The following is a 16,269-nucleotide window of genomic DNA, read 5'->3' as shown; positions in this document are numbered from 1 at the left end:
GAAACGTATTTTATGATATCTCAGGCTAAAAATGTTTTAAATAATTTAAAAAAACACAGTTTTTCTTTCGGTCTTTTTCTTCTTTTTTGGATGGCATACATTGAGCTGCTTCATGGAGATATACAGAAAAATCAATTGCTAAGCATAAAATGCAACTCACATTTAGGAAACTGCAAATGATAACTAATTATGATAAGTTGCTATATAAATTACTTTGTGACAGTCCCAGCAATCAATTTCAAATACAAACAGACCAAGCCCCTGGTTGGAGAGGAAGATGAGTACCTAACAACTGTGTCAATAAAAATAATGGCAAGATTGCCAACAATAGTCAAAGTAGAAAGGTTATCATCTCTAAGCAAGTTTCACAGCAAATTTCCTCTTCATTTTTTTTCTTTTTGCTTTCTTTCTTTTACACATTTCAAGTCCAATGTTTAATATGGCAAGCTAACTATGGCATATCTTCAAGACTATAGTATAAGCATCAGGAAATAAATAATTCAGGGACATTCACTAGGCTTGCAATTATCTTGCAAAATGTGTGTGCAGACGAGTTGAAATGAGATCCTCCACGTGATAGCTATTGGCAAGGCAGGGTTATGGTAGATGTGCTGGATTATCTGTTTTAGCATTACCACCATCTGCTTTCTTCTAAGGTTTTCTCTGTAGCTTCTAGGGAGAACTGAAAACTACATCAGAGAATCGCCTTCAGTGAATCAGCCTAGGTTACAGTTGGGCCAAAGAGAGATGCTGGAGTATGATTTGGAAATCTAGAGAGATGGAGGAGCAGGGCAACGCATGGATAACAGCAATGACTGAAACAGTCTCCAGGTGAACATGAGAATCCCCGCACTGGTGCTTCAGATAGAGAAAGTCAGTGAGAGACACCCAGATATTCCTGTGATCCAAGAAACTTCCCAGCAAGCTACTGATAATCACTGGTTCAGTGCTGAGGTTGAGACTCTGGGTGGTGGCAGCACCTCTAATTCCTTCCATTAAAACTCTTCATTACTGGAATACATACAGTGCCTTTTATTTTCCCTGTCTGAATCCAGACTGACATGGAGCATTCTCCCTTTTTGTTTTCAAACTTTCTCCACTCCTGATTTTATTGTTCTGTAATTTAAAAATACAGAATGGCAGGGCAGGAGTAATGCAATTCTTTTGACAGAGGCAGGCAAGAGGGATGCTGTAGCTCCTAGCAGCCTTAGCACAGGCTTTGGAAACGCCTGGCAGTGGTGAACATTTCCAGGCCATGCCTCACCCTCTACTTTTTCTACTCTTCCTTCCAGCTCAAGGCCACAGTTAGTCCTACCTACACTTGATTCATACGCACTGGGTGAAGGACAAAGGTCAGGGGGACCTGAGAATTAAGGGCACAGGGCTTTGATTTTGTTTCCCTTGCCTGTTGTTGAGTTGCTCCATCATCCCCAGCAATTCTTGATGTCTCCCTCTGTTAAATGGGAAAAATATTTGCACTCCTCACTTTACAGGGTTACCCTGAGGATGATATAGTTTACATTCTAAATAGAAATGTTTTCCCCAAAAGATACAATGCCCTGTACAAATGTGAATTCTACTTCTAAGAGCTACCAGATAAAGAATGGCAATAACTGGCATGCTGGGGCATGTCCTGTACTCGTAATACATTTAAAGGGACATTTCTCCAACAGATATTTTAGCGCTCCTCATAACATGGACACAGCCAAGGACACAATATGTAGATTGCCACGAGGGAACAACTGAGATTACTGACACATTCCCGTGTCCTCCTCATTCCAAAGATATGCTCCAACCCAGGGCAGCATTCTCAGAAAGAATTCAGGTGGACCATTCTAAATCCATGTGTGTGCCACAATCTGTATCTTACTTAGAGTCTGGCCCCTTCCTTGAGAGTTTCTGTTCTAGTAAAATAATTCCATCAGTTACTTCAATTCATCCTATTCCCTTCCCTACCGTCAAACCGCCAATGCTTGAAAACTACAACATTAAAATAATCAACTATTTAGAAGTTAGGCTTTGTGACTAAATGCTTTCTGGTAATGAATCAACACATATGACACCCATCCCTGATGGTTTGGGTTTATGAAAGCAACAGAATTGAGGTCTGAGGTCCACACAGCTGGACCTTTCCCTTTAGTGTGTTCACCCCCAAAGGAAGCAGGGTCTCCTTTCTCACATGCAATCAAGTTACCTCGCAGAGGTGACTAAGATACTCACCCTTCCCCTGGGTTCCTATTACTCAGCCTTTACTGAACAAATATATATGGAGCACCATTTAGGTAGGAGGCCCTGTGCCAGGCATTGCAGATAAAGTGGTGAACATATGTAATCACAACCACTCTTCCCAACAGCTTATGGCCTATCTAGGAAGATAGTCCCTAAACAGGGAACACTGGCCTAATATAAGTGTGTAGGGGGTATCAGGCAAGTTTCCTTTGGAGCTGTGATATGTAAGCTGATACCTGAAGAATGGGCAGTGTCGCTGATGTCAAAGAGAAGATGAGGCTGGGTGTAGTGGCTCACACCTGTAGTCCCAGCACTTTGGGAGGCCGAGGCAGGTGAATCACGAGGTCAGGAGTTCAAGACCAGCCTGGTCAACATGGTGAAACCCTGTCTCTACTAAAGATACAAAAAATTAGCCAGGCATGGTGGCACACACCTGTAATCCCAGCTACTCAGGAGGCTGAGGCAGGAGAATCGCTTGAACCCAGGAGGCGGAGGTTGCAGTGAGCTAAGATTGTGCCATTGCACTCCAGCCTGGGTGACAGGGTGAGGCTCCATCTCAAAAAAAAAAAAAAAAAAAATGATTTGGACTTACTGCTGCCTCTCAGGGAGTTTTCATTTATGAGGAGTTTAAGACACACATAACCTGACCTCTATCATACAAAGTAGAATATGAACAATTGCACCTAGAAGATAGAAACAAATATCAGACATACCTATAGAAAGAAGAAAATCAACATAACTCAGATCAGTAAAAGTTTCATGCAGGAAGCAAAATACGACATGTTACTATCCCTGTGATATATGGATTATCTACAAGCAACAGATGGAAAAATTGAGTCCCAGGTCTCCTGATCATTATTCTAAGCCCGGACTTCCTTTGCATTTGAATCTACAGTTTTTAGGACATGAATCTTGGACCTATCATAGTTGACATTGGAAGTTACATAAAAGGACAAGTAAAGGGAAAATGGCATGTACAGAAAAATAGCAATTTGCACATGAACTACTGCCCGCCAGGTTTTGTAGTTGTTGGTGTGGAAGGAAAAGAGATTGGGAACTCGATGAATAAAAAATTATTTGCAAATAGAACTTCCACTGAGGAGTATATAGACAAAAGTTTCAGACATCATGGAGAATTTCACTTGAGAAAGAATTCATGTAATTTGTCCTCACACCATGAAATGTCCCCTTCTGCATAAATGTTTGTAAGCTGTTTGCATGAAGGTATTAACAAATGACATTCAAATGTTTTCGTGATTTACATGATCAGAAACTTGAAATAATTCTTTTAAATATTAAAAAAATGAGATAGTATTAAGTGGTTTCATTTTAGTGCCAAAAAATAATGGCTTTCTCACTTGGGGAAAGCCAAGTTGGTTCAAGCCAAATTGGTTTATGCTAAGCTGAAATATATTAGTCTCACCTTTCTCCTACATAGATCAGTTCAATAATCCAGCTTTAATGAACTTCTTCGGTCTTCTCTCTATTGGTCTCCTTATGGCCATCAGCCCAAAGAACATCATTTTATGATGTGGACTTGCTTTTATCAACAACCAAGTCAGCACTGGTCAGGCAACCAACGTGTTAAATGTGTAGGGATTTTCTTCAGTAAAATTGAGATGTCTGTGTTGGCTCCCTTTAAATAACGTCTTTACATTTCTCTCATTGATGTTAAGCCCTGATGTCATCCAAGAGCACTTATTTGAACTCTAACTACTTTAGGCATTTTTCCATATTCCACATATTACTCCAAATATTTTAAAACTATATTGTGTTATATTTCCTTTCTTCAAGTCTCAGATTTTTTATATTACTGTTAAAAATGACAGATGATATTTGCCCTATTCCTAATGATTATCATCTATCTGATCATATCTCCCCATTGTGAAATCTCAATTTCATGGCCAGATAAACTTTACAAGTGGCTGTGAGGTTTCTGAGACTTCAGTTTCTATGCAACTTATTCAATAGACTCTAAAGTAAAAATACCCTTACTCAAATACAAGAAACCAATAAATAAACACATGAGGATATGAGGCTAATTTAAGGGTTAATTTGTTGCTCCATCTAGATGTGGTGTTATTTTAGGGAAATTCCCCCAAAAACAGTCTCGAAAGGGATGTATGCTTAAGACCTTCAAAAAGACATTCAGTGAAAGAGACCTGTTCATGCCCCTCAAAACATAGCAGGTTGGCAGCTGCTTATTCTCCCTGACTTTGAGCAAAATTGATTTTTCACAAAATTAACTAAAGTATATTTAAATGTAGAAAAGTTCTATTGATGCCCAAACACCAAACAGGCAACACAGGTCCAAGCCACAGACATCGGAAATCCTGCACTACTCTCTTCTTCGTTTCCTGCAGAATACAAGTATCCCATTTGCTCAGAGCCTAGACGGTGACTTGGAGGGTCAGATTCCCTACTTTCTGAGCATCGCCACAGCCTGTTCTTCCACCTGCTCATCCTGCAATGCTGCTGGGATGACAATGCTAGAATAGCCCCTGTTCACTTTCACCTTTACATGTACAAGTGGAATTTCCTTCTTGGGGAAACAATATTTAAAACAGCCAACTTAGGGATAAGACATTTTCAAATGATATTTCATGTCAGTGTTCTGTCTGCTTTTGAAGCTGAAGACTCTAGAGATGGCAACAGACATGCAAGGCTTTGGAAAAACTGAGTAAACTAAATTAATATTTTGAAAATAAGAGAATTCAGCAAAAACTGCACATGGCTTCTCTCAATGTTGCCAGGCAAATTGGAATTCCTTTTAGTTATAACATAGAGTTCATTCATTTTGAAATTATAGATGTTAATTGTTATATTCTCAAACAATGATACTTTTATAAATGTTAGTGAGTTTCCCAATTTCTCTCCATCACTAATACTGGAGTTAACATCTCCTTGATAATTTTTAAGTACTCTAATCTCTTTATTTAAAGAAAAAAATCACAAAATTATATTATACCGTAGATTTATTTGCCTCCTGAGTAGACTGCTACTAAATTCTGTTTAATACGGGTTAAAATCACTACATGTGACAGGTATGGTTTTCTCATCAAGGACTTAAAAAGCACTGTGTTCTTTCTAAAGCGCCGAGGCAGCAGTAATGAGCCAGAGCTCTGCACAGCCAAGTGTCCCTCCCTGCACCCACTGAGAGCAATAAAAAGCTGAGTTCCAACCTTGGTGACTGGTGAGTTCCCTGGAAGCAGAAGGCAAGGGTGTGTAGTGGCGCTCTGGGGAGCTGGCAACGTCCTCACTGGAAGCCTGTGTGACAAAAGCAAAGTCAACATGAAGCAACACCAAACACCAAATAACAAATACCCTCATTTACCAGACCTGTCTCCTTGGGATCTGAGCTTGGAGAAAATATTATTCACCAAGATACTTCTTAGGAAGCAAGAGCTGTTTTTGTTGAGATAATATTCTGGTAAGTGTTGGGTAAGATCCAAAGCTTTGAGGGGCCTCAGTACATATGGAATAGCTCTAAGAAAAGGGGGCAGTTTATGTGCTGAAATGAAAGGAGAGGCAGGAGGAAAAAGAGAGAGGCAGGAGACAGGAAAAGTTAAAGGCTTAGATTTCTATCAGGCCTTCACCCAGTAATTCCAACAAAGTAAAGGCTGGCTATGAGCAGATTTCTTTGGATACTAGTGAAGAGGTCAAGCTCTGCCCCCAGGATAAATGGGGAAAACCAGGGCTGACTTCCATGAGCCCAGTGGCATCAAAGACTTGGCAGAATGAAGTCATCATAGGAAAGGATATAAATTGTCTTGTGCTGTGTACTGGGGATTCTGGCTCAGTTTAACAACAGCAGTGAGAAATACGTCTGAAATTTGGATTTGGGATGTAGTGGTTATCAACAAATGTGTCACTCCAAGGCCTAAAAGAAAATAACATAACATACATCTAGGATGATGCTTTTTCACTGTATGCAGACAACTCTTTAACCATAGAACTGTGTCCAAGATGGCCCAGGCTGCTAAGGCTCTCTTTTCAGAACCCAACATCCTTGTGAGCTAAAGCCAAAAGAAAGTACTTCAGCTTGGGGTCAGCTATCACTCAGAACCAATGGCCAGTATGCCACACTCACAGTGTAGCTGCTAGTAGCAAGAAGCATTACCGCTGTAACTCTTAACTGAGATTCCTAAATCAAATGTAGCTTTTTTTTTTTAATATCCCAAAAAGAACATCTGCTAGGATCAAAATCCAAAGCTTACAATCTTTCCAAGCTTCATGAAAAAGTAAATTTCATTAATGCTACATTTTTCTTTCCGGAGCGGGAAATACATTCTATGGGATATATTTGCCCTCCTAAAAGCAGGCCTTTTCTCCAAAGAGATTACCTATATTACAGGAATCAAAACTAAGTAGGAGATTAGACCTACTTGCTAGAAAAACCCTTTAAATTTCATTTCTGACATTTGAGACGTTTGACTAAGCGGCTTTCAGTGGAGACTTACAGGAAGAGTGTGAGTGGAGCAAAATCAGAAGCTCTGTCCCTAGGTAGAAAACAGTTTTCAGGTAGCATTTCTTCACTCCAGCTCCAAGGCAAATATATGGTGTTTAAATTTGGATCCAAGGCTATTGGGTCCACAAAAATAAAAGCTTAGCCACCAAGAAAAATGCATTTTAAAGTAGGTAAGACTTTTCCACTTTTTAGCACACTGCAAGAATGTGGAGCCCAAAATTATTAAAAATCAAATACTACAGTCACCAAGTGTCTCTCTATTGGGTATTCAAGGTCTCCTGTAATTTCTACCTGATGAATGAAACATGAGGATAGTGTCCTAAATAGGGCATCTATTTAATGCTTGAGGCAGGACATATGGGGTGAGGGTACAGGGGTCATCCTCCCTAGATCTATCATACTTCCTCCATAGGAAGCCATAGCTGTCAATATTTCTGCTCCATCTCATTGCTAAAAAAAAGACCCAAAAATCCAACATGAGTTTTAGTTTGTTGTGTTGTGATATTTCTTAGAACTTTTAATCTCGATTTGGGCTGTTGACAATTTGATGACAGCTTTTTTCTACAATTACTGGAACAAATGCTACCTTTTCAGAAACATCTCTGACTGTGCTACACATTAGAATTCTGTAACCAAGCGTAAAAGAGATATTTAGTTTTGTTTCGTACTGTAGGTAGAGCAAAAAATGGTGTGGCTTCTGTTATTTTGCAGTCATCATTCTATGACCAGCACTTAATTACTTTCCTCCTCAGTGTCCATTGATAAACTCACATCATGGAAAATAATCCAGGAAAGAATGATTTTGCAAACTATGCCTTTTGGTGGGACTTCTATGGCTGGATGTTTAGGAAAACAACTACAAATCAATGATCCAACTACCAGCTCTTTGACTTGGCTTTTTTCAAAATGAAGCCCTTGTGATCCTTTCAACAGTGATGTTCACACTGGTTCTCTGAACCTTAGGATTAGACATACAATTCAGAAAGACACAATTATCATAGGAAAGAAGTGGACAAGAAAATGTCTTAAATTTATACTGTATCTGCCAAAGAATAAAGAACTTGCCTTGAAACTGAGGCAGTACACCCATCGTATATTGAGTATGCAGTAATAGAAAATTTAAATAATGTTTTCTTTTACCTGGGTTAAGAAGATATGCCTAAAATGAGAATAAGCAAATCTGAGTAAATATGAATCTTCAAGACTATAAAGACTCTTAAATCTTTGAATCCTTGGCAAATGTGTTGTTGTTGTTGAGACAGAATCTCACTCTGTTGCCCAGGCTGGAATACAGTGGCACAATCTCAACTCACTGCAACCGCTGCCTCCCTGGTTCAAGCAATTCTCATGCTTCAGCCTCCCGAGTAGCTGGGATTACAGGCATGTGCCATCACATGCAGCTAATTTTTGCATTTTTAGTAGAGACGGGGTTTTGCCATGTTGCCCAGGCTGGTCTCCAACTCCTGGCCTCAGGTGATCCACCTGCCTCGACCTCCAAAAGTGCTGGGATTACAGGCATGAGCCACCGCGCCTGGCTCTTGCCACATTTTCTAAATGCCTATGGCAAGGAATTATAGTTTTACATTTTACTTTTTAAATTCTCCCGTCAGGAAATATTTGCAACATCTACAATAAATTATTAGTATCCAAATTTAAAAAAAAAAAGAATGTCTTTAAATCAGTAGAAAAATAGACAAAGGAAATGTCTGGAAATTCAAAGATGAGAAAACCTGAACAGTCAATAAACATAAGAGAAGTTGCTGAAATTTACTAGGACTAAGGGCAATGCAAATTAAAACAAGATACGATTTTTCCACTCATCATATTGACAAACTTTTAAGTCTCACAATAGCAAGTACTAGTGAGAACAAAGGAAAAAGAAACTGTTATCTTCTCATTCCTTGCTAGTGGGAATGTACATTCGTTCAACTACTTTAAAGAGTAACTTAGCAATCTCTAATAAAATTGAAAATTGGTGCAGCAATTTCACTTAAAATATATACTCTACGGAAAATCTCACACAGGTCTGCAAATTGAGACATAAAACAACGTTTATTGCAGCATTATTTATAACAGAAGAAATTGGAATTAACTCAAATGTCTGTCGATGAGGAAAATAAATAAAAATAATGTTGCATATCAGTAAGACAGAATAATATTTAGTATTTAAGAGAAAAAGACCTGATTTCTATATCTTGCTTTGAATGGGTCTAAAAATTTAATACAGAGTGAAAATGCAAGTTGCAAAATGATAAATGTAATATAATATTTATGGAAATATAAAATTTGTTGATTTCATGTATGCATGGAAACACCTAAAAATTATTTTAAAAGGTACACTAAATTCATGAAAATGTTTGCTTCTGCCAAGGGGCAGTGTAGTAGGACTGGAGCTAGTGTGATGTGGAGAGAGAGGAACTTCAGCTGTATAATGATGTTCTTTCTTTCATTTAAAGAAGACTTAAAACAAATGTCAAAATATTAGAAACCACAAATTCTGGATGATCTCTACATGTGTTCATTATTTTTAGAAGTTTTCCACATTTTGGAATTTCTCAGACTTAAGCCTGAAATTTTTTTAAAAACACCAAAAGGCCCTATTTCTTTTCTAATCCATGCACTCCTATATTGACATGAACCCATAATGAGAGAAAAATTCCTGTAACAATTCTCTAGTACTTGTATAACATGGATGAATGCCACCTCTGATTGACTTTTTGTGATGAAATATCCCATTTCTGTTTCTTCTAGAGCTACTGAGAGTGAGCTCTAGAATAGAAAAAAGCAGATGATGGTAAATATGTATCCCCTTCCCTCGCAAGGCTTGAAACACTCATTCTGGCCTTATAAGTCCTTCTGCTGAAGATACATCAAAGCATTCTGAAGGTTACTTGATTCTTCTCCTGCTCACGATCAAAGAGTTACTAATAATTTTTAAAACTCACATCAATAAAGGCAGTAGCCACTAATATACTGCACCCTGCAATATCCATAATGGAAAGAAGGAAGGTAGAACTTTGGCAACCCGCTTGGAAAAGATTCAATGCACATACAGTGTATTCTACAACAGACGTGCAAAGCGAGAATTTCACTCGGTGATTACCGAAACTGATAAATGCATAAAATTCAAGCCCCTTTCCAATAGGTGCATTCAATGAAAAACTACAGTCCGGTGGATATCTCTGAATGTCCTGGATGCACTGAAAGAACTTGATACAGACCACAGGAGGAGAGATTTGGCAGACTTCGAAACAAGAAGGGGGCAGCTATAAAGTTGTTTAATAGCCATAAATCTCCCACTATTTTTCACAAAATACCATCTAAGACCACAGCTCCACAACTCATTCCCCATCACTCAGCTCAAGTGGAGTGCTTTGGCATGCTTGCTCACCCTTAAATCATACACCACAGAAAGTGATCCCGGGTCTGGGAAATATGTCAGCCTCTTTCAAGCAAAAGCAATCTTCACTTTTCATCACAATTCATTCCCTGAAACCATGGTATAAAGCTGACTCTTCTAAAAACATTTATTTTCTCTCATAAGAAAAAGCATCACTCATTTAGTTATCAAGTATTTAATAACCACCTACTATATGCCAGGCCCTGTGCTAAGAATACCAAGAAAAATAAAATGAGAACATTGGTTGCATTGCTGGGTCATAAAAAAAACATACTATGATTAATAGTGGTTATGAAGAGCCACCAACTCATAGTGTGTCCCTCACACTCCCATACTCTGGATCATTACAGAATGTTGTCCCTGACTTTGATTATGACATCTAAACACCTATAACAGTAGTTACGCCCTTACTCATTTCTCACTCATACTAACAGAGAGCTTTGGAGATTAACTATATTAACTTTCCGAAATTAATTATACAATTAACCCTTGTGCTCAACATACTGCCAAAAAATACAGGAAGAAGTCAATTCATGATAATAGGATGGGTAAAACATTTTAAAGTCAAAGATAAAACTACATACCATGGGCTGGGCGCAGTGGCTCACGCCTGTAATCCCAGCACTTTGGGAGGCCGAGGTGGGTGGATCACGAGGTCAGGAGATCGAGACCATCCTGGTTAACACGGTGAAACCCTGTCTCCACTAAAAATACAAAAACTTCTCCGGGCATGGTGGCGGGTGCCTGTAGTCCCAGCTATTCTGGAGGCTAAGGCAGGAGAATGGCGTGAGCCAGGAGGCGGAGCTTGCAGTGAGCCGAGATCGTGCCACTGCACTCCAGCCTGGGCGACAGAGCCAGACTCCGTCTCAAAAAAAAAAAAAAAAAAAAAAAAAAACAACTACATACCATGATTGTAATTCAACATGAAAGTGTAGGCCACATTGCCAGAATCCAAAAGTAAAGACTTGCCATCTTCTGAAGGATTAAGTTAGAGAAACTAAAGAACCAGGTAGAAGGCTGAAGCTTCCCACCCCTCTCACAGATTAAGGTGCCATGCCTTTCAGTAAAGCAAGAGAGAAGGTGTCACTGACAGACAGATTAAGTTGGGAATAATAGACAGGTTTGAAAGCAGGAACAGCCATATCCTGTCTAGAGCCAGAAGCCAAGAAATTGGGAGGAAAACAAAAGGCAAGGTAGGGATGAGGGTGAGTCTGGAACCAAGAGACCAAGAAAAAGATCCCAATGGAGAAGAGGTCAGAGTCTGGGCAAAAGCTGAGCATGAAGCTGAGCGAGGGAGCTGAAGGGTAATTCAAGTAAGAAGCTGGTCACAGCAGAGGCTGGTGGGGAGGGGAGGATTATGTCAAAAACCTCTCTGGAATAAGAAAGCCTTTTGAAGGCAATGGCCCGGAGCTTCCCATTTGTTTCTATCTGATCTACAGGGGGCCCAGTTCTGCCAGTGCCCACAGTGGCATCTGGCCCAGAGTAGCAGTTCACAAATATTTATGAAAGGCAGGGAAGGAAAAAGAAAAGGTGGGAGGGAGGAGGAGAACTACGAAAGGAAAAAAGGAAGGAAGGGCTGTGGCTTGGGCATTTTATGGGCTATTACGTAACTAATTCAATCACAGAATGTAAGAGTTGTTAAAGATCTTACAAATCATCTAGAGCAGTGGTTCCAAAATATTTTTAGCAGACACTTATATAACAGAAGAAAAAAATAAAACCATCTAAATATTGGACATTATAGAAGTGATCATAATTTCTTTTGGTAACCTAATACAACTGTAAGTACAAAGGAGAGAGAAATATGCAAAGATATTACCTAGCATTAAGTCAACATGGTAAACATTAAAATAATACATAGGTTTTGGTTTTTAACTACATAAAATTAGGAATAAGTAGTAGTTAATAAGTAAAGATAGAAAGATTTTTGGGCCAGGCACGGTGGCTCACACCCGTAATCCCAGCACTTTGGGAGGCTGAGGCAAGTGGATCACCTGAGGTCAGGAGTCTGAGATCCACCTGACCAATATGGTGAAACCTTGTCTCTACTAAAAGTACAAAAATTAGCCGGGTGTGGTGGCGGGCACCTGTAGTTCCAGCTACTTGGTAGGCTAAGACAGGAGAATTGCCTGAACCTGGGAGGCAGAGGTTGCAGTGAGCTGAGAATGTGCCACTGCACTCCAGCCTGGGTGACAGAGAGAGACTCCATCTCAAAAAGTAAATACATAAATTTTTGCTAGCAATGTGATTAAGGATGGTTGGAGTTGTAAACTTTATTTAACATATAATTACTTCTTATAATTTACAATATTTAGAATTTAAAACACTACTCATATACAATGGCTATACGAAATAATGCCTAGTCCATCAAATATTTTTCAATCTGTCCTATCAGAGATTGAGGAGAGATGAAAAAAGAGAAGGGAGGAAAAATACGAGTTGAGGAAAAAGAAGGAGATGGTAAAGAAAGGAAGCAAAGTGTGTGACAGGATTGAATATTTCTTGAATATATGGTAAATGCTAATGGTTATCCAATGTATGAGATATGTCCTATATTCCTCTCATTTGAAAAATGAAAAAAACTGACACTTAGGAAAGATCAGTAACATGTCCAAGGCTATCCAGTTCTAAAGTCCAGAGTGTGATTAGAAACCAAATCAGCCTGACTCCTAAAGCCCAAACTGTTTCCGTAGCCCTGCACTCTCTCTGCATTGGAGCCCTCAGGTTTTCATGATGCTCTTCTCCTGACCATTACTCTATTCTCCCCTGCTTCACTGTCCACTGGGCACCTGTCTCTTTTGCAAGATGGTAGGGGCCAGTCCTAATTTGACAGTGAATGCCTTGCAGCACCTAACAGGACAACTTCTCAAAGCATTGAGACAAGATTATCAAATGAGAAGGAATTTACCAATAGCATGGGTAGTTTTAATAAGGGCAGAATATCCTATCTACAAACAAATAATTATCTTTATCCAAAGAAGTATGATGGAGCACAAATTAATAGTTTGCTGCTAATTAATTCTTGCTGAAGATTTAGTTTGTGTCATATATTCAAACATAGAACATAATCAGAATGTAATGTAATATAACCTCCAAGTAATGTGGGTGTGTGTACATCACATTTCTTGAGCATTAATTATATGCAGGCATTTTATAAACATTGTTTCATTTAACCCTCTCAATAGCCTTATAATGCAAGTGTCACAGGATCCTTAGGGTGTCAGTTTTCTAGTCAGAAATGTCAGTGGCCCGTGGCGCCTTTGCCTGAGTTTTGCTTAGCCTCACTGGGCTCATTCCACACACTTGGCCCAGCAGGCTGCGCTCAGCTGGCACTACCGGCCCAGATCCCACATCTGTCAAGGGTGAGCCAGGCATGGAGTGGCAAGGGGTGTGTGAGTGAGCACGGGGTTCGGCCACAGCGCACGGCCAGGTGTGCTGGCTGCGGTGACGCAGGCAGCTCCAAGTGCCAGTACAGGCGCTGGCTCCAAGAGAGGCTGCATCTGGACCAGGCGTCCTGCAAGTAGCTTCCACCATGGGCACCAGGGAATGCTGTGGTGCCTGGAAGCTGGGAGACGCCAGGAACCACAGAGCCCTAAAGAGGGCATCACAGCCCTGACTTGGAGAGCCCCTAGGTCTGGGCTCCCTGAAGGGCCGCAGCTCTTCTCCTTCTTATTACCTGTAACGTGTTAGGCGGGGAGGCGTGTTTCAGCCCTGTTTGTGTTACATCTCTTTTAGTCTGGCCATTGGCGGATCTTGAGTTCCTGTCCTGCATCCAGGAAGAATGAGGTACGTGGACAACTGGAAGGTGAGCAAAGCAGAGAGGAGCTTCACTGAGCAACAGAATGGCTCTCACAAGACCCACAGTGTGTAGCTCCTTTCTGCAGGCAGGTCATTGGAGTGGGGAGGGTGTCTATGGGCTCAAAGGGAGGAAGTGAGTGCTGATTGGTCCATGGGCTGCCATGGGCCAGCCGGAAAAAGCATCATAAATTCTCACTCCAGGAGGTGGACTCCACCCGGCACTGGCAGCCCGGCCCCCAGGCTTCAAGCCATCCCTGGCTTGAAGGTGGGGTTTCACTGGGCACCCACCCCCTTCCGCCCAGGGACCTGTCTGCCTTCCACGTTGCCCAGGCTGTTCATGTTGAGGGGTGTCTACAGGCCCGCAGGGAGCTGCCCTCAGCACCCCCTGGGCTGCTTCCTGCGCTCGCTGACGCCCAAAGTCTGGAGGGGGCCAAGGCAGCAGGGGGCGCTGGCGTGTGACTGCCGCCCTGAGTGCACGCAAACGCAGCTGAGTCACGACAGCCCTCGGGCTTGGCCACAACTTTGCTCTGCACTGGAGTGGGCACCGGGAGCAGGGAGAGGCCCGGGAGCAGGAGCAGGCACTTCCAAGCCCGCTGGGGCAGGGGCTTCTCAGGCCCCTGAGAGCACAGGGATGCCAGGGTCCAGAGTGCGGCTGGGAAGCTGCAGCTGCACCCAGGAGTGCGGGCTCCCGCAATCCTGTTCCTGGCTCCCACCAGCCCTTCCTGCCCCACTGAAGCTAACATCTTCGAAGCGGCTGCTCCAGACAGGCCGCCGCTGCCATCACAAGTACCATTAACATTACCACTTTATAGGTAAGGCAGTTGAGATTTAGAGAGAGGTTATAGTACTAGTCCAAGAAAACCCAGCTAGTATGTGGAGACCGGAATTGAGAAATAACACAGCTCGATTCCATAGCCTGAATCCTAAGCACTGTACAATGAACTTGATGTTCAAAGGTGCCTGGCAAAGAAAACCCTCCTAGGCTTATTTAGTGCACATACAAAGGTAGGTAATATATTGGTAGTGAGATATGAATCAACTCATGGTAATATGCAACATGTTTTGTGGCGTGCTAAGTAAATAAAACTATTAACTTATTTAATAATACATGAAAGAATTAGCTGTGCGATGTAGACAAATTAGTGTTTCAGATCTCTTTGGCCTTTTGGGTTCAAATAACCAGTGGTGTGTAAGTGTTAACCTGTACTGGCTTACAAGAAGTAATTATTAAGGTTTCAGCAACTTTGGTCAGTTGTTAAACACAGGTATTATTTAAAATTATATACACTTAAACTTGAATAAATTACCTTATTTAACAAGACTCCTCACTTCTTAATTATTTTACAAAATTTTACTGTTATTTATGCTCTTGAAATTGAGTCTACTGAATTTGTATGATAAAAATACTATATAATGATGTGCAGTCACTTTCCAACTCTTCAGTGATGGCACTTTGTAGTTTGACATTGGCCACTGTGGGAGTATTTGCAGCAGAAACTGGCAAATGCTGCAAGTGAGAGCTTGATTCATTGGTGTGCTTATTTGCTAAACTTAAAGTGATGGAGAAAATGTTAATGTTGCAGATAGAACCTAAAAGAATGTTGTGTGACTGGGCACGATGGCTCACACCTGTAATCCTAGTATTTGGGAGGCCAAGGTAGGCAGATCACTTGAGCCCAGGAGTTGGAGACCAACCATGAGCAACATGGCAAAATTCCATCTCTTAAAAACAACAACAAAAAAAGGATGTTGTGTCGTAGCCTAATGGTAGCAAAATATTAACTTGTGCTCCATACCTCTTTGGCTAAATATAATTGCTTATTTATAGATAGGATGTTCTGCCTTTATAAAAATTACCCGTGGTATTAGTATATTCCTTCTCATTTAATAATCTTTTCTTAATTCTTTGAGAAGTTGCTTTGTTGGGTATTGCAAGGCATTGTGAATAGCACAAAAAAATTGAAAAAATATTCTTCCAATATTCAAAAACTATTATCCAGTTCAGCAAAGTAGTTTCTTATGTCATTAACAAATGAGTAAAGTTCTGACATACTCATTAAGATAAAGGAATATCAAGTGGGAACTACAGTTGTTCATCAATTGCAACCACAGATACGAGATACAAGAGTTTGGCCAAAATCATTGAAAGTATCTGTGACAATTAAGTGATTGTATGGAATTTTTTATAAACAGTATTATATATTCAATTGTTATTTACTTTTAATTGTGTTCTACACATCATTTATATAACTAAAAAATGCAATATATTATATATGCATGTGTATACGCACACACTTTTTTTCCCAGAGACTTGGCTGTTAAGCATTTTCCTACACACCACTACATATAACACTTTTCAACTAGCTTCTAAAGT

At 40.5% G+C, this 16,269-nt stretch overlaps 1 protein-coding gene across 10 annotated transcripts in view; it reads right to left on the bottom strand.

The window, feature by feature from the left end:
• LRMDA (leucine rich melanocyte differentiation associated) overlaps positions 1-16,269 on the bottom strand; it is a 1,132,554-nt gene that overhangs the window by 229,390 nt on the left and 886,895 nt on the right. For 9 of the 10 annotated variants that reach the window (XR_010146565.1, XM_054659441.2, XM_063780391.1 and 6 more), the window contains one exon: positions 5,412-5,496. Coding sequence is in view for 8 of the 10 variants with exons in the window: in XM_054659441.2 (XP_054515416.1) it covers positions 5,412-5,496 (85 nt within the window). In the remaining 2 variants the exon portion in view is untranslated. Of the gene's footprint in view, positions 1-2,769; positions 5,497-16,269 lie in introns of all 10 variants that reach the window. The other variant, XR_010146566.1, reaches the window with a different exon arrangement.

Source organism: Pan troglodytes, chromosome 8, assembly GCF_028858775.2.
Source record: "Pan troglodytes isolate AG18354 chromosome 8, NHGRI_mPanTro3-v2.0_pri, whole genome shotgun sequence".
NCBI classification, from domain to species: Eukaryota; Metazoa; Chordata; class Mammalia; order Primates; family Hominidae; genus Pan; species Pan troglodytes.
Note: the sequence above shows the minus strand (reverse complement) of the source record. Positions and strands in the feature narration are given on the sequence as shown.